This window comes from Eucyclogobius newberryi, unplaced genomic scaffold (genome assembly GCF_026437365.1).
Source record: "Eucyclogobius newberryi isolate DKJ021-1_F unplaced genomic scaffold, fEucNew1.0.hap1 SCAF_11, whole genome shotgun sequence".
Classification (NCBI taxonomy): Eukaryota; Metazoa; Chordata; class Actinopteri; order Gobiiformes; family Gobiidae; genus Eucyclogobius; species Eucyclogobius newberryi.
This window is the reverse complement of record NW_027315735.1, coordinates 27,384,390-27,409,757: the sequence shown is the minus strand read 5'-3', so window position 1 is coordinate 27,409,757 and position 25,368 is coordinate 27,384,390. Positions and strand designations below refer to the sequence as shown.

The following is a 25,368-nucleotide window of genomic DNA, read 5'->3' as shown; positions in this document are numbered from 1 at the left end:
GTAGCAGCTTTTATTCTTTAAAACTCACTTTTTTCGCCCTAAAAACAAGGAATTAGCCGTTATCTTAAAGCACCACTGCAAATGTATGTTTACTTGATTTGTGGTGATCGTTTGAAATCTGCTGCACAAAGCATCTGTCTCAGTATTCTCCCCCCAGCTCAGCATATTCCTGTCCGTGTTTATTTACTGCGTTCATAAATCTCATTGTGGTCCGTGGCACAATTATAAACGCTGTTATAAACCGCATTTTCTATCACTTCTCTGTAACGTGCTGTTCGTCTGGCAACACTTAGAATCTGTGGGAAACGTGTTCCTCGTCTGTGTGGTCAAAAATATCAACAGTCCAATACTAATCAATTCAAAACTAATTAAGTATCGGTATTAAAAAAAAAACATAAACAGGACAAAAGTTTGAACCGTTTTGAATAACCTTGAATTTATTAGATCTAGTTTATCAGAAGAGTAGTATATAAGAATGTACTTTAGTTACAGCTTATTGTTTGTACAAAGGTTTTTTACTATCTTTGTGGTATCGACATTGGTATCGAGTATCGAGCCTATTCCTTAGTATCGATATCGACTTTAAAATGTTAGTATCGTTGCAACACTAATCCCTGTTAATACTGCACGTGTCAACAAATGTCACACAAGTGTTCAAAGAATAGAAATTACTATGAACTCTGGCTGCACAATATTGGAAATTATTGCGAAATGCGATATGGCTGTTACACTGCAAAGTTACACCTCCTTAAAACTAGAAAAATACACTTGTTTTCGGCAAAACTGTCCTTGAAATAAGTAAAATTATCCATCTGTGCAGTTTTTATATTTAGTTATCAGGAATTCTTAGCGTTTATTTAGTCTTAGAACAAGATAAGTCAGATTTTTTTGGTCTAGATTTAAGTGAATAAATATTGATTAGATTTTATGAAATTTGCATACTTTTTGACTCAATAATTTCAGTTATTGAATTTGATTTACCTTAATAAATTCAAACATGTTCTTTTTCATTATATTAAACAACATAATAAACTAAATTGTTTTAAGTATTAGAGTTGGACTAATTTTACTGCTGTTGTTGTGTCGCTTTAGTTTGTTGCAATATCATTCACAGAGTTTTGTTTTAATGTCAATATTGTGCAGCCGTACTCCAAACTACCAACATATCATGGTCTTAAATATTCAAAAGAAACACAGACTTGCATTTTAACAATACCATTTATTATTAAAACCTTTGGAAATAAGACATAATACATTATCGCTCCCTGGTGTGAGGACAGAGGACAGTAAAGTGCAAAAATGTCCCATAGGTTGAGCACAAATTTACATTTATGTTAATATAGAAACGAGCACTTAATGACTTTGAATGAGAAGCACTTTGCTAGTCGCTGATATAGAGCAGGGACATAATATATAGTATAATCTACAACCACAGATGTTGCTGCAAGTTTTTTACCCCCCGCATTTTTCTGAAACCACATTATTTTGAGTTGAAGCTAAGCTGTGCCTCTCTCTCTGCCTTCAGCTTCAGGCGCTGAAACTTATAAGTGCATTCAATTTAAAAATGCAGTAATTGAGTGGCACGCGGCTGAACAGCCCTGACACCTACTCTATGTTTTATGATGACGTTGATCTCATATGAAGCTCAACATAAAAAATACATTTAAAACAGTAGTCAGCGCTCTCTTTGTGCAGACATATCCACACATTAAAGGCACTCGCCGGCTTAAAACAACTCTTTCTCCGTCACAACTGTCAACGTGGCACTGAAATGCTCATAATTTTTTTGCACTTACATTATCCCCTTTTCAAAACACAAATGTCACCATCCTGTCTCAAACTTGAACCAATGCCAACACTTGAATACAGTGAGAATTGCCTCGTTCATGTAACAAGTAAATATTATAGAGGCATTTACCTCCACCTAGTGACCAAAGTCTTTCATTACAAGTAATTCACAAATAATGCATCTCTTGGTCCCGTTCATGGTTCTTACAACTCTGCCTCCTTAAGTTCCTTTCTTTGATTCCCATTCCTGAAAAAAGCAAACATGGAAAAAACATTTAAAAAAAAATAATTAAAAAGTCAACATCACTGTATTAGAAATGCACAATGTAATATTACTTTACTTTTAACAACATAACGTAACTTATGTGTTATTTGAATCCTGAAAATCCTGGGAATAAATGAGAAAATGCAAGTTCAAAATGACCAAATGTCTTTACATAAAACTTGCAATTCAAATGTGTTGCCTTGGAGTCAAAAGTCACAGATGAGCAATATTGACAAAAAATTGAATGTATCTCAATATTAGAATATCCCAATAACGATAGACAGAGGATAAATGTTTGCTAGAAAAGTGCATAAACATCACTTTTTACCTTTGACTGAAACATTACAACATATGTTTTTTACCACTTTAATGTCAAATCACTCTTCTTCTTTTTTTTCTTTGCAGCTTTTTGAGATAATTTTGAATATGCTATATGATATCTTCAAAAATCAATCACGTTTTAATCGATTATTTGAAATACTTCCCACCTCCACAACAATTCACTTAAACTTTCCAGACTGATAAAACTTGAAATAACCTTTTTACAGCCCATTTATTTATCTGGGTTTTGGGACTGACACTGAAAGAATAACTTATAACAAACTATCTGCTATTCTGCTTCAGTTTTCTACTAAAATCTCAATTTATGAGGATCTTCATTTTGGTTGCGTACCTTTGCTTTCTGCATGACCGTCCCGGTTGTAGAGGCGTAAACAGAGGGCGGCCTCCTTCTCAACTCGGCCGCACAGTTCACAGGTAAACCCTCAGTGTAGATGTTCTGATGCTTCTTATTAGAGGCCTGGACGTTCAGAATAAGCGTGTAAACATGTAAATACGAGCTATAAATGCGAGAGAATGAGGAGTCAAAAACACACACTTTGCCCGGTGGCGGTTTGGTCTGCACTGGGGACGCCGCGCCTCCTCCTCCACCTCCTCCCACCACACTTTTCTGCAGGTTTTCTTTGACTTGGGTCAGCTTCAGCTCCAGATCCACCCTCTCTGCCTCTTTGGCCCGACATTTCTCCTCCAGCTCCACCACCCGCTTGTTCAGGAAGGGCTTTCTCCGCTCTGCACAATAAACAAGTCGCGATCAAGTTAACCAGAAAACATGAAAAGGAGCCTTGGAACACGGTGCATTTAATCTTCCTCGGCGGGATAAGATTTATTTTGGGGGAATATCAAAGCGTTCCGAGTTAATTGAAAACCACATTTATTCAGGCTGTGAAAACACGTCGTATCTGATGCAATGAAGGGCAATATTGATGTTCGCGTAATGTAATAAGTAGATGTTAAGATCAGACGATTTGGAACTGGATTGTCGCCCAGAAGTGAGAGAATCTTTTCACACGGGGAACGCCAGGTGAAGAGAGTAGTAGAACTAATCAGATATTACTTTGAAACATCGCACAGGGACGTCAAGGTGACAGAATAAGTATTGTAATGTTGTGCAATATGTGCAAACAAAACAACATGAGATTCTTAATGTGTCATTCTAGTGCTTTACTGTTCCAATCTTATGTGACTCGCTTTGTGTGAAATCAAAGTTTCTGAAGGCAAAAGTAAAGTGATATAAACAGTCACATAAAAAGCACAGTACATTTGCGGGTAGGTGTACTTTATGTGAGTGCAGATTGAATTGAAATGACTTAATTTTGCTTCTAAAATAGCCACAATTATTCGTTTTTAGCGGTTACGATTCTATTGTGACCTGAACAATCACGATTATTGATTAACCAAATAACTTGACTTATTTTATGCAAACTAGACACGCTCTGCTATTTATAGACATTCTAATATTGCTGACAAATTAGAATTTTTGTTTTGACAATTTGGATATCGAATTTACAGATTTTCTTTAGGTGATAGGTGAATATTTTTTGTGGATAAAGTTTTGACGAGAAGTTGTTCATATATTATACATTTTGTACATGTGACTTTATCCAATAGCTGAAAGTAAAGTTACCTCCAAAACTAGATAGCATATAATACAGCAAAGTGGTCCAAAAATAGCTAAATTAAGAGTATTTCTTTCCGTAAACCAATATTTACCGTGTGCCGTTTTCAGTTCTTCCTTGATCTCTTTCTTTTCTTGTCTCAGAACCACCAAAGCGTTTCTTATCCCGTCTTTCTCCTTCTCCAGCTCCTCCTTCTCCTTCAGGAATCGCCGGGCGTCCTCCTCCGCTCGCGTCTTCCCGTAGCGGCCGTACTGGTTTGCATCTGCGTGAAGAAGACATCAGGCTTTAGTGAGAGGCCACGGGGGTCATGGGAAGAAAGAGCAAAGACGCGCCAAAGTCAACGCGCGTGTCCTTCAAATGTCACAGGTTTTAGTTCAACCGGACCTGTTTTCTATCTCAAATAAGACAGCGGGAAATTGTGGAGTAATAAAAGCCCGGCGCTCCCGCTGAGAAGAGGTCGCGTCACAGCTGATGCTTCCAACCAATGAATCTTAAGTTACAGACGCGCCTTCTTTGATGTGTTATCGAAATAAGACCCAAAAAACCCATCGACCGCTCTTTCAGAAAGCTACTGGGCCCATTCTGCTTCATCTAGATGGCAGAAAACGACTGTCGCTATGGAAACATGTGAGATAACACCGAGCCGGAGATGATTGAGAGGATAGACGGGCAAAAGCACATGAAAAGCGCATGTTTTATTGCAGGAATAGCTCACCGCTGACAGCACGTACGAGTCTGAGCAAAATCTGTCAGAGTTGGACAAATGCCAGTATAATTTATCATCTTTATGAGGAGAAGTAAAAAGCTGAGAGGACTCACTCGAGCCGGAGCGTTTGAGGGAGACGGAAGGTTTGGTCCGATCCGAGTCGCTGCTGGAAAAACTGGAGCGCCGTTTGCCGTGGTCCTGCTGAGACTGGAGGAAGAGGAGGGACAAGAAAATGTGTTTTTGTGGCGGAAAAACGTTGTATTTTGTTACTGAAGTAAAAGTACAGATACAGGAGGGAGAAAAAACGACTAAAGTAATAGTTCACGTTACTTTTAGAGTAAAAAGTATAATTATTTCAGACATATTTGGAGAGCTATTAAAGCGTCAAAGTGGTGATCTGGATACAAAATTGTGCTGATTTTCATTTTTCTAACTCTTTTTTTGGTATGTTTTTGTCTGATCGATGTTGGGATGGCAACTCAAACCATGAAAGTGCTAAAAACTCACTCACTTTTTGCTTTTTACTCCTGTTACAAAATGTAGGGAAGTATAAAGAACACATTCCTGCTCTCAAATGTAGTGAAGTTAAAGTAAAAAGTGCAGATACCTAAAAATATTACTGTCCTCACCACGGAAGCTTTTAAAAGATGATAAAAGTCTGAACTAAAGTCTGAATTATATATTTGTATTCAATTCTAATAGTTGTATTTGAATTTGTAGAGTTTGTACTGTCCTCCTCAAACTTGTTTTCCACAGGTTTAGCTTTATTCAAGTGATGACGCCTTTCCCTGGCAATCCGTTCAACATTTTCAACAAGTAATCACAAAACGGAACCGTATTGAGCAAACATGTATTTCAGTTGCAAATAGCGGTGGCCGATATTGACAAAAATATCCCGATATCCCAGATGATCCAACAGAAGTGTGTTAAAACATATCTTTAAACATATTAGAACAGGTTTTACAGTCAGACAAAGGATATGACTGTAAAATGAATCACAAAAGTGCAGAAATATCACCTTATACTCTCTTTTTGTTCAAACAATACACTTGATAGTCAAATGTTGCCTGTCTTCAAAACAACATTCACAATATTATCTACGTTTTGCTATATATTCCCACTTCTAATTTCAAATAAACTGCTCAAAATTACTTAAGATGGATTAAAGGTGGAGCAAATCCCCATTTTTAAAACAGGAATAACTCATTTACAATGTTGGTCGGGGATTTTCTCTTTTAAAACGTCACTGATTTGTTTAGTTGGTCGGTCTAAAGGTTTTTGATGCAAGTTGGCGATTGCTGACATAATCGAGTTCAAATTCACGTTGTGCAGAGGCCAGGAACGTCTATAAAACTCTTCAAAACCTGACTGTGTTGTGGCTGTGGCTGTGGGCGCTGAAAGCCGTGTTTCCGATGTCTTTTGGGGTTAAAACAGCAATTTACAGGCTGTAAAACTGCCGTGACCTCCTGCCTTCCTCTCGACCTTCACACTTCCCTTTTATTTTCTCTAGTTTTTGGAGTTTTTCTGATCCACCCGTGCCCTTTGCCTCTCTGGACAGGCGTGTAACAAGGCTCTGCTGGTGGCTGTGGTTTTAAGTGACCGGAGGGATCGTTCTCAGTGACGGGAGCGAACAGCTGGAGGTGCAGGCTCAGCTTAAGCTCAAGAACGTCGGGGTTCGTTTAGTCACATCACACACTCTTCTGCACCAGCGTTAAGAGTTCCCACTTATGTTTTAATAGTCAAATTATGTTTAGGTTTTTAAACATGTCCAGGAGCAACACAATTTGAGAAAAGACAGCCAAACGAACACTAGAATCATACGCGTTTCAGAATTCTACAGCTTTTTCTGTCATTATTGGTCGATTCTAACGCAAAGAAAATAATGTTACTGGAATAAAAAGTAGCATTGCAACATTTAAAGTAGATCCATTGTACAACCCTACTTTTTATATCTATTTGCGTAAGTGTAAAGTGCAAAAAATACAGTCGCTTTTCCACTTTATTCTTTATAATGCACTTTTCATTATTGTCTCTCAATTGTAAAGAGTGAATAACAATGGATTTGATGCTAAATGCTTGTGCACATTGAGAAGTGCTGTAACAAAAAACATTTCTTTGATATGTCCAGGAGCAACACAATTTGAGAAAAGACAGCCAAACGAACACTAGAATCATACGCGTTTCAGAATTCTACAGCTTTTTCTGTAGTTATTGATCGATTCTAAGGCAAAGAAAATAATGTTACTGGAATAAAAAGTAGCATTGCAACATTTAAAGTAGATCCATTGTACAACCCTACTTTGTATGTCTATTTTCATAAGTGTAAAGTGCAGAAAATACAGTCACTTTTCCACTTTATTCTTCATATTACACTTTTCATTATTGTCTCTCAATTGTAAAGAGTGAATAATAATGGATTTGATGCTAAATGCTTGTGCTCATTGAGAAGTGCTGTAACAAAAAACATTTATTTGATATTTACGACCCTTTTGTTCTAGTCGAGTAGTATATTTTTAAGTCAAGTACACGTTCCTGCTTTTCTTCCCTCTTTATCTGACAGAAGATTCGACCCACCTGCAGGTCCTCATTCGGGACGTCATCATAGTCTGGGGAACTTGAAGTAGAGGCCCACCTACAATCATAAAAAAGGTGAAGTTAGCGTAATAATTAGAGAAGTCGTCTGTGTCCTCAGTTTGACCCTGTGCAGAAGAATGGACTAAATGTGACCGGGACGTCCCACTCACAGGAAGGAGTGTCGCACTGCGTCGCGGATGTTGGCGATGGTGTCCACGTCAACGTAGTCGTAATGGAGCGACTCTGGATCTGTCATGGAGCCGGACTCCGCTAACAGGACGCCCAGCCACCGACCCATTTCCTCCGAGCTGCTCGCCTACACGGACGAGGACACAACCAGGTCAGGGGGCAACCGGACACTAGGCGGGCTACAGGGTACTTCAAAAACCATGGCAAAATATTATTATTATTGTCAATTAGCGGTTCAAACTTGTTATTTTATCTTATTGTTTTATTTAATCAGTTTTGGTGTCATTATAAGAAAAATCTGCTCAAATTCTACTTTTAAGTTCTATTTGGGGCAGCAGGAATACTGTACTTGTAACTTAAGTCATTATTGTCACAGTTTTATGACTTTGTTTGATTCTTTATTAAATTGTATGTTAATTATTCAACCCACACAAACAGGAGGTGCATCATTATATACATTATACTCCACCAGAGTTCATTATGACAAGAAATAATCATTTATTTTTGTCTTTTATATAAAAAATCTGTCAAAATGTTGTCAATTCATGATTTGGTTTTAGTAGACAAAAATGCCATGCTAATCATCACTCGACTAAATTAACCAGAAAAATATATTTGTTATTTTTACAATGACAAATTGTTGCTTCATACATGTACAATAATATCATACATCGACAAAAATATCCATACCTTAGTCATAGTTTTAGGTGAAATTTTATTTTTTGTCAGTAAAGATATGACATTGACCAAAGACAAGATGAAATACCAGCATTTTAGTCCATGAAAGTAACAGTCTACGCCACAACGTTTCTCTCTCTCAAAAGAAAAGCTATCGTTTTTCCACAGGGCGTTTGTTAAAAGTAAAAGTACTGTCATTTGAGTTCAGCAAATGAACGTTCTACCTCCAGCGCCGCCACCTCGTTGCTGTTCCTCATGATCCGAAAGGCAAAGGGGTGTTTGGGTCCCAGCCCGGGCGCCACCTCGCAGTCGTGCAGTGAGACGGAGGGCAGGCAGGTGCGCGGCTCGCCCCTGTCGCTGTAGAAACGCAGGGAGCCTTTGGACACACAGCACCACTGCTCCCTCCAGACCTGGTTCACAAGCACTGACATGAAGCCTGCAGCGGGACACAGCACACGCACAGAAGAGAGGAAAAAGATGAGGTTCATCTGCCTTCAAAATAAATTGGACTGTAACAAATAACACCCAAAATAGTATTAATGGCATAAGAAAAAATATGCCGGTACGATTTTTGTTTTCTTTCTTTAGATGTAGATATATCCTAATTGTGCTTACAGTTTTAGCTACAAATGGAAAAAACACACTCAAGAATACAACAATTATGCAAGTTACAGTTGATTTCATAATTAATTTGATGATTTCATAATTCATTTGATGATTTCATAATTCATTTGACCTGTTTAATTCTGTGGTTCGATTGTGTGGGTCTGAGGCAGATATCATAAAGACAAATTTAACTTAGAGGTAGTAGTAGTAGTAGTAGATGTAGTAGTAGTAGTGATAGTAGTAGTAGTAGTAGATCATTTGCTGTCATCGTTTAATATATAATAAGATGACAGGACAGTAAACGACATTCTACAATTAAAACAAAATAAAGATAAACAGTCTTGACCATAAACCATGAGTAAAACCTTGACATTAAATCACATGTTAAAGTTAAGATCACCTGAAGTACAAACTACTGCTTTGTCCTGTTCTTAGTAAAGGCTAGGCACCTGTACCTTAGACCTTCATATTTTCTTTGAGCTTTGTCTTTAGATAAATAAGATAATATATATAAGATAATACAAGATAATATATAAGATAAATCAAGATCTTGAGGACTTTTGCTGTCAGTTCAGAGCTTCAGTTTCTCCCCTGTACCAGCATGTAATAAAAAACTGTGCGTACATTGAAACATTCTCCTCATCCACATCACTAGTCTGAATGAACATGGCCGATACAGTGCTGTTTAGTTGACGGCCGACCTTGTCGAGGGTCATTGAACGTAGCTCCAGGTCTTGGAGGTTTTTTCTTGGTGAAGCTGATGATTCGTGTGATTTTACGACCGGCAGCAAACGCCCCACGCTTCACTTTACCTACAACAGCAACAACAACAACAAAAAAACACTGCAGTTGCAATATAAAAGTTGTATTTGCCAATGCAGTGACTCGTGTCGCGTCACGTCCGACTCGACTCACCGTTTTCCCCGGCGGACACACCCACGCTATCTGAATCAGACGTGTTCCTCTCCGCCGACAGCCTCTGGGAAAGCAAAACACACGCACATTTTCACTTCTCAAATGTATTTTTAAGGTCGAGCGGTGGACACGAGCGGCATCGCCTGCTCCGAAGCCTCTCCTATCATTTTAACTTCCCCTCTTTGTTCAACAGCGACACCCGAGCGCAACCAATTGTTAAAGAGAATTGATGGTGACAACACAATTACAGCTTGTCTTGACTTTTCCACACCTCAGTCATAAAGATGATTTACAGCCAGAGGGTAAAGATGACACACACACACGCACACGCACACACACACACACACACACTCACAAACAGCATTATTGTACCTTGTCGAGTTCGTTCTTTCGTGAGGTGAGCGGAGACGCGTCCTCAGGGGCAGAGCTCAGGCCGCTCACGTCCCGAACCACCTGGACAAAATAATATGTTACAAACTTATTCTTATGTGACAAATGTACAATGTTATAATTTGGCCAGATTTGACAAACAAAAAACAAGAGAACATTGAACTTAATCAGGAGTTGGGTATAATGGGGTAAATAAACTGTATTGTTGAATGTTGAATTGTATACATGCGTTCGCACATCCGGGAACTTGTGCAGTGGCAACCGAGTCCGCCATTTTGAAAGAGGCACAACAGCACGTCTACTACATACGAAATCCAGGAAATATGAGGCCAAAATGCCAAAAACCTGCTTAATCTGTTAGGACATAGCTCTGTTGACTGACCAAGAAATGATAGCTTTGTCATGTACCTTAGTTTGCCGTTATCGTCTAAAGAATCAAAGTATTCGTAGCTCATTATGCCGTAGAAAGGGATGCGTTGGGATGGAAAAGGTCGTGTTGTTTTTTATATATCGCGTGCCCCTTTTAAAATGGCCGCTATGGGGAAGTCCCGGCTGTATGACGTCACCGCAAACGCATGTATATTGTGTATTTTCTTTGTGTTTGGCCGAGGAACAAGGGCCAATTAAAAGTACCGTATTTTCCACACTATAAGGCACACTTAAAAGCCTTTAATTTTCTCCAAAAACGACAGTGCGCCTTATATGTGGATTCATTCTGGTTGCGCTTACTGACCTCGAAGTGATTTTGTGTGGTACATGTTTTGTTTCACTTACTGCGCCTTATAGTCCAGTGCACTTTATATATGAAAAATGATCTAAAACAGACCATTCATTGACAGTGCGTCTTATAGTGTGGAAAATACGGTAGTCTTAATTAAGCCAACATGGTTCCAGTTACATTGTTCAAGTCGCTCCGTCCTGTGAAATATATTACCAGTTACTCTTTCATTTAGTTGTGATTGCGGTACAATTACTTTCCTAAAATCAAGGAATACATTGTGGTATTTGATTATGCAATTTGGGCTTCAAACTGCTCAAAATTGCCGCTCTTGTGGTGACAGCGAGTGCATTTTTCCCTTTAGCTGAGATCGATAAATGAGAAAAAACGATGCGTCGTTCCACCAAGCATACAGCTGTTTTAATCCCAAATTGTGTTCTTTATACCATACTATAATGCCACTTAGTGAGAAAGTATTCTAAGTATTCAGAAAGTAAACTCTTCCCAACACTGAACATGGCTGAATTCTAATCGCACAAGGACAAAAGTGTGTTGTAGGAGCATCTTTCTCCCCGTGGATCAGGCAACACTACTCTACCTCAGTATTCTTACACATCTTCTCGGTTCAGTCTGTCAAACTCGCTTCTGCCCTTGAGCGTTCGACTCTCAAACAAACAGTGACTGATGCGTCCTCACCCGGAGCCACCTGTGGGCCTGCTCTTTGCTCTGCACAGCCAGCACCAGGCCGTCTCCGCTGGGGAGAGTGAAGCGGAGCTCGTGGTGCTTCCTCTTGCTGTCTTTAGGGGCATAGACCACAATGCACTGGGGCAGCAGCAGGTCCACATAAGGGGTGGTGTCCTTAGAGCTCTTGTAGCACTAAAGGAAAACAACAACACATAACAAGGAACTTTATTCGTCTCACAGGGGAGGAATTCAACTCTTACTATACAATGCATGAAAGTAAAGTACGATGTGCAATCAAAAACACAATAACTGACATGATTTAATAACTAATAACTGTAATAACAAAAGGTAAACATCTAAAACATGTGTAAAATATAACTTGTATCAAAAGCAATTCTGTAACATGGTATAAAACATGCAATATACATAATTTTAGAGCAACAATGAGTGCTATTATTATTATTTTATTAATTATTGAATCAAGCAACACTTCTTTTCGTTAATGTATTAATTCTTTAGAGCGTAAAGGGCCAGTGAAGGTGTTTTTTTTACTAAATTAGATCCAGATGCCGCTAAAGTGAGGACATCCTGGTGGAGTATATTTACAGTGGAAACAGTGTTTTCACCAAAAACACAAAACGTACATTATATCCTGTGTTATTTTTTTTAATTTACAGCTCTGTCTGCGTCATTAAACCTCTTTTCTCAGAACATGGTGTGTTTTGGAGCTTATGTTTAGACCAGATTATTGGATTACCGAATTATTTCAACAATCAGTTAGTTGCGTAATCAATAAACCTTAAAATATTAGCAAAAATCATAAACTGGACAATAGTGACAGATGCAGCGCAGATATGGACAAAAGATACCCTGACTTTTGGGCAGATAAAGTGACATGACCCATATATTACTGCATATTTCTGTATATTACTGTATATTACTGCATATTAATGTATATTACCGCATATTACTGTATATTACTGCATATTACTGTATATTACTGCATATTTCTGTATATTTCTGTATATTACTGCATATTTCTGTACATTACTGTATATTACTGCATATTACTGTATATTACTGTATATTACTGCATATTACTGTATATTACTGCATATTACTGTACTGCATATTACTGTATATTACTGCATATTACCGTATATTACTGCATATTTCTGTATATTTCTGTATATTTCTGCATATTACTGTATATTAATGTATATTACTGTATATTACTGCATATTACTGTATATTACTGCATATTACTGTATATTACTGCATATGTCTGTATATTTCTGTATATTTCTGCATATTACTGTATATTACTGTATATTACTGCATATTACTGTACTGCATATTACTGTATATTACTGCATATTTCTGTATATTTCTGTATATTTCTGCATATTACTGTATATTAATGTATATTACTGTATATTACTGCATATTACTGTATATTACTGCATATTACTGTATATTACTGCATATGTCTGTAAATTTCTGTATATTTCTGCATATTACTGTATATTACTGTATATTACTGTATATTACTGTATATTACTGTATATTACTGCATATTACTGTACTGCATATTACTGTATATTACTGCATATTTCTGTATATTTCTGTATATTACTGCATATTTCTGTATATTACTGTATATTTCTGTATATTTCTGCATATTACTGAATATTACTGTATATTACTGTATATTACTGCATATTACTGTATATTACTGCATATTTCTGTATATTTCTGCATATTACTGGCGTCTTACCTGGAGCCTGTTCTCTCGTATTACTGTGAGCTGTTTGGCCCATTGACCGAAGCGTTTTTTGCGCAGCAGGAAAGCACAGATGCGACAGTCTCGAGCGAGAGGCATTGAACTCATCTCGTCTGAGGGCCACTGGTGTGTCAGGCGGACCCCGGGACTGCGCTCCTCCTCGTCTTCCTCGTAGGACTCATAAGAACTGCTCAGAGCATCCGAGTCGTTGTCTGGAAAAGCAGTGGAAAGAAGACGTTCACACTTGCACGGGCGCTACATCGAGACTGGGACTAAACTGGGACTAAACCGGGACTAGAACGGGACCAAATCCAGAGGTGGAAAGTAAATACAAAAGTAAAAGTACTGTAATTAAGTAAACATTAAGGTATCTGTATATAAGTCATTTTACAGAGTATACTTTTTACTTTTATTTCATTACATCTGAGTAATGTAGATATCAATACTTTCTACTCTCCACAACATTTTTGAACTGGACTACAAAGTATAAAGTACTTTTCATATGTTTTAAAGGCTTCATTTGAGCATATTCATGGTCTGACTAAAGGTTGTGAGTGCAAAAAACAACTTTGAGCAAACAAACATTTATAAAAAGTAAACTCAACTGGATTGGAATTGCTACTGTTCAAGATCAGCACAATTATGTACACAAATCATGTCATTTAACACTTTAACAATTCTCAAAATCTGTGTGAAATGCTTTTACTTTTACTCTTTCAAGTACATTTTTATGTTCTGCTTTTACTTTTTTCACTCACACATGAATTTGCTTAGTTTGAGGTATTAAAATGAATCATGCCTGTTGAGTTGAATTTGGCACAAACTAACTGTAATGTACACAATATTATTATTTATTTTATGTATGTATTTATGTATTTATTTATTTATTCATTTTTGCAGTCGACTATGTAGATATTGGGCAAAAAATATATACCGTATCTAAAAATCTCAATTTTCACCACAGCGTCTTCAACCTTCTGTGCTTTTAAAATCAATTTAACATAACGCTCAGAACTTTATCTGGCTACTATTTTCGATTCTATTATTTTTTTGTTCTCTCTCTCAAGCATGTAGAGGTGTGGTGTGCAAAATACAACAAACAAAATGTGATAAAGACGGTAGACCCTTTGTGTAAGTCCAAATTAACTGAGAAGCAAATATATTTTCCATGTAAAAAGCAAAAAACATTCTATTCTAGTCTATTCTTGTCAAGTTGCCTTCTGCTCAAAACAACCAACATAATAGTTCTTGTATGAGACTAACAGGGATACATTTAAACAAATAAATAGATAAATCAAACACACCCTGGGGGATAAACGGCACTTGGAGGGAGTGGAACACAGAGGAAAATAAGCACTTTACTCCTTTACTGAGACAATGTGCCTCGCTGACTCGTCTTCACAACACATTTACATAGATAATTGTAGAGTTACGCACATGAGTTTTTCCGGTGCGAGTTGACGCACGTTGTGGGGTAGAGGCTTTCAGCTTCTTCATAGCCGTCTTCTGTGGGAGGGCCGGGCCTGACTGAAATTGGAGGACACGAGGATTCAAATTAGATCTTATAGTTTAGGTTTGGTGTTTGATGTAACTGTGCCCTTGTAATCCCGCTCGCTATACGTCTGTGTTTATACAAATTGCAGTAAACTGGGTCTAATTGAGAGGTTTTATGGGGAGAAAGAAGGAAAAAAAAGCCCCTGTCAGTGGGTTTGGGCCGACCAGAGGAAGCGCCGCTGCTGACCTCTCGTGATGATGTATTCGGGCAGTTTGCCAGGACTGAGCGGGACGGCCTCCTCGTAGTACTCTTCCGGGGGAGGGGTGTTGGGCAGTGGCGGAGGGGAGTCGGCCGAGTGGGACGCGGGGGAGTCCGGACTGTCCTGCAGAACGCAAACACACTGTTGTCACACGTAGTTATGATTGGTGTTCGACATGACCGCGACGAGCAGACTCGATAGATCAGCGGCTGTACGTGGTAATAAAGGTTTACTTTGCAGTTCGGCTTGATTCATTTTGCTTTGGAGACGGCGGGGGCCAATTGTGATTAAAGCGGGACCAAACCCTGACTAGAACGGGGCCAATCCGAGTCTACGTGTGTCTAGTTCTGGTTCGAACTGGTTGTTCTTATTGATTTAGTCTTTTGCAGTTATTAAACCAGCAAGGGCAATGAGTTTGAGCAGTAAAAAAGGAACAAACAAACGTTCCAAAAACATATAATGCAGCGATTCTGAACAAAGAGGAACAGAAAACACCAAGAAAAAAGACAATTACATCTACATTATCACGTTATTATCATTATTAAAAGGCAAATAGAAGTAGTCACAACATATTTCAGATACCTATGTGCTTTTAAATAAGTTACAGAATCTCGATGGCCTGAAGGCAGTAAAGAAAACTCACTTTTTGAAATATGTCTCTTCTTCTTACAGTATGAAGTCTCTCTGCTGCACTCCTGTTTAGTCTTGGTTTTTAGTCTTGTTTTTTTTTTTTTGGTTTTAGTTATTTTTTTAATTGTGGTTTAGAGCTAGCTTAGTGCTAAAGTGCTAGTTTAGTTCCTGTTTACTCCTGGTGTTTACCGGTATTTTGGATCGTCCATACAGCTGTTACATGTATATTTTTGAGTTATAAGCTTAAAATGATGAGCAAAAACATCAGATCACAGTCCCTCCGAATACTCACATCAGATTTAGCAGTTTGCATGTCATTTAGATCCTCTTAAAGGCCCAGGAATACAAAAATAATCCGATTTTGATGTGCATGTAAACATATACAATGCTCTGGCAAAGGAATGGAATGTTTAATAGTCACAAATGTATGGATGCACTCTAATAACAGCCCATAATCAGGATTTGTAGTTGCAAAGTCGGTTAAAAGTTCACGGTGACATATAAAAACTGATGACAAGTGAAAAACGGGGCGACCTTTGGTGCCAGATGCCTCCAGGCCGGACAAGTACCGGCTTGGCTCTCGAGCTACAGTTTGAGTTGCACAAACCACGCACTTGTTTCTGCAAATGATTGTACAATGAACTCTGGATCTAACCACGGTGCATGAGGGGGACCGCTGCCACGTACCTGTTTGAAAGTGTCTTTTTGCATGTCTTTGTCCAGTTTGAGTTCATCTGTGACGTCTTTGAGGTCTCCAATTTCACAGTCTACAATGAAAACGTACAATTTATATGGACATAAAGCGCCGCTGGATGCAAAGTGTATGATAGATTACTTCACACACAGCACGAAGCTTGTATTAGAATGTAATGGTTTTGTTAAGACGTTTGTTCAGAAGCACAGAAACCACAAAATAGACAATACATCATCATTATAAGGGAATTGACAGAAAATTGCATGTCCTTTATCAAAATATAACGTGAAATGTCCATTGGGGCCACAGAATATGCAATAGATGTTTAATTTTGGTCAAATACAGCTTTGTTTCTCTCTGTATTTGTGTTATTGTCATCTTAGCTTTGTAAATGAGGTCCTCCAATCACAGTCTAAATATAGAAAATGTGTTTGGTGGAAGTTTAAGAGAAGTTTAAGAGAAATGGTATGTGAGGTTTTGATAATCAGTTGGTTTGGCAGTCGCACGTAACCACAGCTCGATTAGACCTACAAGTAATAGTCAAATGTACAACCACAACATGCCATTCTAGCCAAATGACATTTTCGTTTTATTTCAATGCTCTCTTGTTTTTATTTCCGTCTGCACTTTTCTATCAATCCATCTCAAACATTTACACTGATCCAATCAATATTCAAACTTACCAAATGACTCGAACAATGACTCCACAAAGCTGGTTCCATTTCTGTACACGGAGGAGTTCATGTAGATGTAATCTGTGCCAGACACTGCACCGAAAGGAAGTGATTTATTATTATGCATTTGTGGCAGTAGGCCCTCATAACCCCTGACAGCCTATGGCCTGTGGCCTGGGCCTTTAAAAGGAGGCTTCCTCACCTGCGCTGGCCCTTCTCGCCTCTGGGAGCAATGCAAGCGGCACGAGAACCGGAGCATTCGTTCTGATCGCCCCAAAAACACCCCAAAGTTTAGGCTTAAAGCCAGCGATCACACCAGCGTGTTAACCAGGTTGGTTTGCGCATCGTGCGCTCACCAAACCCTGCTCAAACCTTGTATGACTCGTGCCGCACGCTCCCCAGGTTTAATGCCCCGGTAAGCTGTCTCTTCCATAGATTTATATTGTACTCAAACTCGCTCTAATTTAGCACTGTTTGTGGTGCGTGACGTCACGTGCAGGCTTTGTGCGCCGGTATTCCTCCCAGCCGCGGCGCGCATAGTGCACGGATTTGAGCACCGGTATGTATCTCTTTTCCTCTCTCCCTCGCTTGTTGCGCACGGTTCTGGACATCCATCTGAGAGTTAATTTCCCAAACTATTGTACCTTATAGGATTGGTGACCCCGCGGGTCTCTCCTCCGACCCCAAACCCAGAACTTCCCTCCAAGTGCCCTTGGTGGGTTTGGGCACGTTCGCACCGGCCCCATTCTACATTGACAGACTGTAACATATCAACGTTTGGAGTTTTTGAGTGTCGGCTCTGGCCCCCAGCTGGACTGTGGGACTGTACCGGGTCCCAGGCCTGCTGCTAAGGACCAGCGCCACCTCCTGGCAGGGTAATTGGGCTAAGTGCCTTAAGGGACAATCTGGGCTGCTGTTTTATTTTACTTTTGTTATTTCGGTGAATTGTTTAAATGTGTCTACTGTTTTAGAGGTGTGAATGTGTGAATGAGAGTAGTAGTAGTTTTATTATTAAAAATACAAATGTTTCATTTATTCTGACTTTAGATTTAATAAATTGTGAACTGCTTTCCTATATCTGAGTCTCCTGGTCCACTCAATCAAAGAATTTGCGCTTGCCTTTCTTGTGTATGTGTCCCTGGCACCAATCCAGGGTGTCGTTGTTGGAAACTAATAGTCACTTATTCATTTAACCCATAAATTGGAATTCATGTGGAAGACATCCACCTAAACATCATATCCCTATCGTAGCCACGACGCATTCATAAAACTCTTAAAAAACAACAACTTTAATTTAATGGTTTAATTCTTTCATATTTGAAATATTGAGGGGAAAAAACTATTTATTTACAAATGGGAGTAAGTTTGTCATCACAGATTTACTATAATAACCTTTTTTCTACATGTATAATAGCATAATATAATAAACGATGGAGATTTTAGAATAAACTGTTTAACATAATCTTGTTACTTCTCTTTCTCTGATTAGATTACTGGTTTAGATTAATTAAAACCAGACACATGCAGCTCATGAACTAACTTATAAAGGGCTTAGAATAATTCCACTTGATAACACCTTGTTATTTAACCTAATTAATTAAAAAAAAACTAAGCGACAGAAGATGTTGGTTCGGGTCACAACTGATCTGTCTCGGTCACTAAAGGTGACATTACATTGCTACCTTTTTATACTTTTTACTCTTTATGACAAACTTATGAATTACAGACATTTCTGTAGTGGGGAAAAAGCCACTATAGGTAACGAGGGCTAGTTACTGTAATCAATTTACTCTAAATTGTTTCAGATTACTACATGACTAAAAAGGTAATCTTCCCTTACTTTGCAACTAGTTATGGCACTAGATGTTTTCATGGTCCACACTTGATCCAAAGCTTGTGTTTTCTCAGCTAACGTGAACACTTTGCCTGAATTGTTGCAGACTTTGCTCATAACGTTCGACTGACGACGTTTGCTTGAATAAAAATGTTAAACGACCCGAATATCATAACTCCCTGTACCTTGTGGCTGTATCTGCTGCAGGAGGTTCCACACAGACACCTTCTTCTCCTCCGTGGATGAACTGAGGCTTTCCTGGTCCAGCATCTTCAGCAGGACGCCCAGCTCGCTCACCAGCACCTCCATGGCTGCAGGGGTCAAAGGTCAGAGGTGAGCGGGTTCAGCGTGTCAGCCCGGGGTTCAAAGGTCGCACCCGCACGTCCAAACAAACCCCGTGTTGGGGAGACTTATCCTCCTCCGTCCCCTTGTTTACTGTCGAGTTCTAACGGGGTTTATTAGACGTGACATGCCCCAGGTCTGTGGTCGGGACGTCAGACTAAACAAAATGGAGATGGAAAGGGGATATTGTTGTCATGGCGACTGACTTGAAAGGGAAAGGGTTTTAGAACCACCGCCACCTCCTGGGAGTTGGTTTGGAAACATTTTGGTTGTACAACACCAGAGCGCCAGACGGTTTTGACTGAGACTAGTGATGGATGGAGTAGACAAAAGTTGTACTCAAGTAAGAGTCATGTATTGTTACTTCAAAATTATATTACTCAAGTAAAAGTACAAAGGTATTATTCAAGTAAGAGTGTGAAAGATGCCTGGGGAAACAGCTACTGAATTAAAAATAACAACTCATTTATAAAAGTTAAATATTACTCAAGAAGGGTTAAATGTGTATTACTACTACAAGAGAAGTACATGTTCTTTAAATGTAACTGAGGAGGCTACAGCCGACTTCTGTTGCAACTATTGTTTATTTTAGTAGTCGAGGAGTCAGACATTATTTTTAAATCAGTCGACTTGTCAAGTGATTATTTCGTTCCCACACAATTTGTAGATACATTTTTTTGCCAGATATTGGGGGAAAATATGCATCCAAAAGGAGAATATGTCCAAAAACACATTTTTGTCTTCGTAGTTTATTATTTTTTGTCATTTTCATTCATTAATGTCATTGTTTGTTTTGATTAAAAGCTTTTGGCATGTGTTTTATACTCTGTACTGTCCAGATAATGATGATTAGACTAGACCAGTAGACCAGTCATGGTTCTTCTCATATTGCAGTCCTACTGTGAGGACAAACTGACTACTTTATTTACTCGTGGCTGTGCGTTTCCTCTTATTACAAGTCAATAATGTCTTGACCCAATCCCAGGCCATAATTTTAGAGCGTGAAACATATCTTTTCACCGTTATACCATGTTATTATGTTGTATTCTCGAAGACAAAGAGTAGTGTTTCATTTGTTTCAGTACTCCTGTTTATTTACTCCCTTTCCAGAGCGCAAAATGGCTCCTTCTACTCATACAAACATCTTCACTTGAGTTAATCTGATCGTCAGTGGTGGAATGACAGGGTTCTATCAGACCTTTTTGTCGAAATTGAGTCATTTGTTGATTCTTGTTCCTTCTGTACACTTTCTATATTCTAATGTATGTGAATAAAAAATCAATTGCCCCGTTGTGTTGTGCTACAAGTGCTCAGAACGTTAAACACAAATATGACAGAATTACCCGGGCAGAACGTACTGTAGGTAGAGCTCTGTAATTCTAAGGGGACGACCCGTTAAATAAGCAGCTTAACCAGTTTACTACCGCGACACATTTCTGGCTTTTCACAAACGTGCAAGCCTTGACATCTCTCTGCTTGCAAGCTGAACACAACTTTCATGATATTGGAGACAAAACAAAATCTGGCTGAATTTAACATGTTGGAAAGCGTTAATGTCAAAACACCTTCACATTTTGACGTTTTGGGGACTGATTTAAACTGTTTATTTTTGTGCTTTTGGGTAGGGCAAGACACTCCCCACATTTGGAAAACATAATCCATCTATCTTAATCCGTAACACCCTTTGAAAACACTTCGTCAACCTGCTTGTGCTGTGTGTGTCGCTTCCTCCCTCATCTCCCTTAGACACAAACATCATCAATCAACGTCTCTCTCTTCCTTCCCAATCGCTCTTTGTCTTTACTGTATCTCCTCTACTCACAACCTTCTCCCATTGCCCTAAAACCGCACTGTAACCTCACATTTTACCAAGTCCCTTTTGGCAGCGCATTCTCCACCACCACTTCGGGCTTTTTTCGGGTCAAGCGCGGGACAAGCGCTGAGGCAGAAAGGCCTTTGTTAGACGGAGCGGTCGTATGGAAACAAGAGCTAGACAAACACCGGCCAAAACATTAAAGCCACAAGAACTCGGCAGTCTGTTTGCTCAGCGAGGTGTGAAGCATACCTGGCTCACTAAGGCACAATTACACACTGTGAAGAGTGGATGAACTGCTAGCAAGAATGTCGGAAACGTGTGAATAAAGACGTCTGTAATCAGCCCGAAGTATATCTGGAGTTTGTCAATGTTGAGTGTGTGAGAAAAGCTGCTCCCAAACATATTTCAACAAGGTGGGTCGTCTTCCCGAGGGTCAAACGGAGCCATAGACAAAGACGGACGTTACAGTATCTTTACGGGGGTCGATGTCTTTTTCACGAGTGCAGTTTCCTTCCATTGTGTAGCATAAGTGTGATTAAAAACACTAGAATGAAAGTGATGAATTGGTCAGACTAAGCTAGAAGTCCTACGTGGCTCATTAAAGGTGCGACCTGTGGTTTTTGGCAGCAACAGGTGGAGAATTTGCTGATTGTATTTCCACACCGAACAAAGCAGTTTTATGAATGTGGAATTAACACCTATGGTAGCTGAAAAGTGGAATTTTACTGTCAAAATACAAACCCAGCCAGGTCAAATATTTAATTTGAGAAAATTTGAAGAGATGTTTATGCACGGACTGTACGTTAACACATGTAAGTGATGAGGACTTTATCCAATCAGGGCTGGTTACAAATGGTGCTTTGTCATTTTGCAGAACAGTAAACGGTATGAAATGTGGGTAAAGAGTGGGGAGGGGAGTCTTTCATTTGTTGTTAATGATGCTGCTGCAATTATGATGGTGATCAAATAAATTAACTTGTGGTAGTGGTAGGCCTAATGTAACCTTCCAAACAAGGGTTAAAAGTGATATTTTTGCCCGTTTGTGGTACAGTCCATTCACGTTTTGTGGGATACTTCCACCTCAACCAAGACATTTATATTTTCCCCTTGAGCCGTATAGTTTTGAGGATTTATTTTGGTCATTCTCAAAGTAAACAGCGTCTCTGATTGGCCTGATGCACCTTCCAGACACAATGACAGTAACTCATGGGACTTGACATCCACCTTGTCTCTGAAATATTAACTCCTCAATCTACTTTGACATTGTGCATGTTTCAGTACAATATCATTTTTTTTCAATGTTCAGCACTAATTATTATCATTCAAATTAAACAAATGCTAGATATTCACATTTAATGCCATACTGTGGGACATTACAGGCAAAGCAAAGCGTGGCAGGTGGCAGACCCTTCACCACCTTAAAGACTCTGCAGAGTCCAAAGTGGCGAGGCACATGTCAGTGAGTGGGCTGAGCGTTGGCTTGTTCACCACTTTGTCTTGGAACCAGAGTTTTCAGCTGTTTGAACATTCACTGGGCTTCCCCTAAAACTGCGGAAGGCAAACCGTATCTGCTGTGACTCATTCAACACCAAGACGACATTACAAAGATTTAAACCAGTCAGCGATAAATTCAGCTTTGCTTTCAAGGAACAGACGTGAAAACACACACATTATCCAATGAAGCGTTGTCTCTTTGGGCCAAAACCAGCAAAAAAGGGAATTACATCTTGTACATCTTGTAGTATCTGTATCCTAAGTCCCTTAAGTCTTGGATTACAAACCTCGTACGGGTTTCCCACGCTCAAAAGCAGCACCTAAGGCTTTAAATCTTTTACTTTGTAGAATATTGAGATATATTTGCAGAATGGGCTTGTTTGAAGTCAAGCGTTGCCAGATAAAACAGCCACGGTGCAGTGTAAACAAGCTGGATAAGGGTTTATTAGAAGCAAAAGAGTCGTTTTGGCTACTTTCCTGCGCTTTAACGTAAATATCCTCAGGTTTAAATAAGGCTTGAGGCATTTTTCTTACCATTTCACTTGGATTTGTTGAAATGTTTCGCTTTCTCGCGCCTCACTGACAATAGCTGTTAAATACAAGACACATTCCTCACCTTGTAAATTGTTCTAGACTCAGCATAGTGTGCCTGTGCCCCTATTGTGCGGAGCGAGTTTGTTCAACTGCTCAGACAAGCCTTTTAAAAACCAGGGGGACCTAATAACATGAGCCACAAAAAGAGTTTGTCGGGAACAGAGGGAGAAAACAAGGTGGAGAGACAGAGGGGGGCGTGGGGGATTGGAATAAAAGTCAGGGAGTTTACCACCTGTACTAACATGCCCCACAAACGCTGATCTGAGGAATTAGGTGACCTCAGCTCAAAGTGCAATGAAGTTTTCCCTAATTTTTCTTTTTGAAAGGTAGTCGGGATACTTCATCATAATCCTTCGACTTCTGAGCAGGTGCTATGGTTCAACAAAATGCCTTTTGCAAACACACATTTACTCTATTTGACGTTTAAAATTGACCAAAATCTGCTAGTTGACAATGTGAATGGAGGTAGAAAGAATAATGGAGGGATTGCATTTATCATCCATGGGTTTAAGAGTGATAAAACTAACATTTCAAAACAAAATGTTGCATCGTTTGAATCGTGAAAATCTCACCGCAAATGCAATCATGTTATTTAGTGTAAAACCAGTTCATGAGTTACTTTTAACTTGAGAAAATGGCGTAAAACCTATTGAACCACATCGCTATGCAAACCCCATTGTGCACAAGGACCAAATCAGATTTAGCAAATTCCCAAAAATCGCCACACACACATTTTCAAGTCACAATACGTTACATTTTTCACTGGCTGTTGATTTGTTTTCCCCCAACAATGCATCATTATTTCTAACTCGCTGGCACGCAAACAAAGCCACCTAACATTCCAAAATTCCTTGCAGAACCTCATATTTGCTGGAAAAACTAATGTACTGGAGTGACATTTGCGTTGCATGTTTGCGACTATTAGAGAAACTAACCGAGCGAAAAGTCTGGTAAAGAGTAGACCGAACTTTAACTTACTTTCAACAGCGGTGGAGGAGAATCCCACCATTTTCCCGATCACAGGCAGAAACAAATAGCTTCATTGAGGGAGAAGCTGATAGGAGCGCTTCCCAGGTCAGAACCACCTTGTGTGTTACTGTGAAGCTCTCCACCGCTCGATCCCTGCAGCTGCACAGTTCACACAGTCTCCCTTCCTCCCTCTGATCTGTTATCTCCGGCTACCTCCTCTCCCACTTTTTTTTCCTCCCTTTTCTTTCTTTCTTCCTCTCCTTCCTTTGGGGGCAGTGCTGCACGTGAGCGCTTGTGTGTGCCTGATGGATCCCCCTCCCCTGCTCCTGTAATCCCTGAGATCGTGCAGCACCTGGGTAAAAACCTGCAGTGTAAACACACACATGTCCACTAATACCTGACTCGCATTCTTTATGAGTTAACGTTCTGGGCCGGAGCGCGTGATTAGACTTTAATTAACTGCGCACAATGTCTGAACCCTGTGACACAGTATCTTTAACCCACGCACAAACAAAATAACTTAACATAATTTAATAAAAGAGTTATCTAAGAGTGTTTAAGAGTTCGGGGACTTTCAAAAGTATGAAGTATCTCTATGCGTCTAACCCAAACTGTGTCTCATAATGGCGTGGCAGTAGAAGTGGGCGACATTTTTGCTTTGTCACAATAATATTCAGACGGTGTTTTCACAAAGCATCAAAATGTGCTAAAAAGTGCCGGTAAATGTCTTGGTTGAGGTTCAAAAATCGCACAAAGTGGGAATAGAACGTAAAATTATCCACAAAGGATGTTACCCTCTGTTTCTGTCTCTTTTTGCCATTTTAATTATAGACAATGCACTCAGTATTAATTTTTGGGGGATATTTTGCTGATCTCCAAACCAACAATTGTGATATTACCTATTTATCTAACTAAATATAGAAACGTATAGGAAAATATGTATGTAATAACAAAAAAGATAACTTCACTCAATTTACTGTGTTCTTCATTTTGCTGGCCCAAATAAATCCTTCTAAATCTAAATAATATAAGTCATCCAATACAAACTTTGGTCAACTCAAGCACAATCGACCGATTAATCGACAACATGACTAAAGACCGACAGCCCTCGTGGCCGTGTAGGGGGAAGTACGAATTTTCAGAGCACGTAAATCCCTTTAAATACAACAAGGAATATGTAAATAAGAAGGGTAAACAATGACATGATTAAAAGTTCTAAAAGTTGATTTTGTTTCTTTTAATGGTAAAAAAACACTATAGCACCACATTCGCACCACATCAGAATCAAGCAAACAAGACAGCGATACTTCATCTCG

At 39.2% G+C, this 25,368-nt stretch overlaps 2 protein-coding genes across 2 annotated transcripts in view; one reads left to right on the top strand and one right to left on the bottom strand.

The window, feature by feature from the left end:
• Window positions 1-1,199: 1,199 nt before the first annotated feature.
• afap1l1a (actin filament associated protein 1-like 1a) lies at window positions 1,200-24,246 on the bottom strand. Its single transcript, XM_072439798.1, has 19 exons — window positions 24,062-24,246; window positions 19,023-19,148; window positions 17,013-17,096; window positions 16,323-16,402; window positions 14,993-15,128; window positions 14,689-14,778; window positions 13,246-13,463; window positions 11,481-11,660; window positions 10,049-10,129; window positions 9,677-9,740; window positions 9,463-9,573; window positions 8,380-8,591; window positions 7,459-7,604; window positions 7,289-7,346; window positions 4,828-4,921; window positions 4,103-4,270; window positions 2,931-3,121; window positions 2,727-2,852; window positions 1,200-2,035 (listed from the first exon to the last, which is right to left on the bottom strand). The coding sequence occupies exons 1-19, from the start codon at window positions 24,090-24,092 to the stop codon at window positions 2,009-2,011; spliced, it is 2,223 nt and encodes a 740-aa protein (XP_072295899.1). The 5' UTR covers window positions 24,093-24,246; the 3' UTR covers window positions 1,200-2,008.
• The window catches only part of ebf1a (EBF transcription factor 1a), a 311,927-nt gene continuing 302,587 nt past the window's right edge, over window positions 16,029-25,368 (top strand). Inside the window, exon 1 of the mRNA XM_072439800.1 lies at window positions 16,029-16,043. The gene's annotated coding sequence lies outside the window, so the exon portion shown is untranslated. The remainder of the gene's footprint in view (window positions 16,044-25,368) is intronic.

What these genes read in the sequence shown, in the direction of transcription:
- afap1l1a (XM_072439798.1), bottom strand. Translation starts at nt 24,092, where the DNA reads ATGGTGGGATTCTCCTCCACCGCTGTTGAAA. An exon ending in GTCATTGTTCGAGTCATTTG is followed by an intron (nt 16,403 to 17,012) that starts GTAAGTTTGAAT and finishes TTTTCATTGTAG; the next exon opens with ACTGTGAAATTGGAGACCTC. An exon ending in AGAACTGAAAACGGCACACG is followed by an intron (nt 3,122 to 4,102) that starts GTAAATATTGGT and finishes TTTATTGTGCAG; the next exon opens with AGCGGAGAAAGCCCTTCCTG.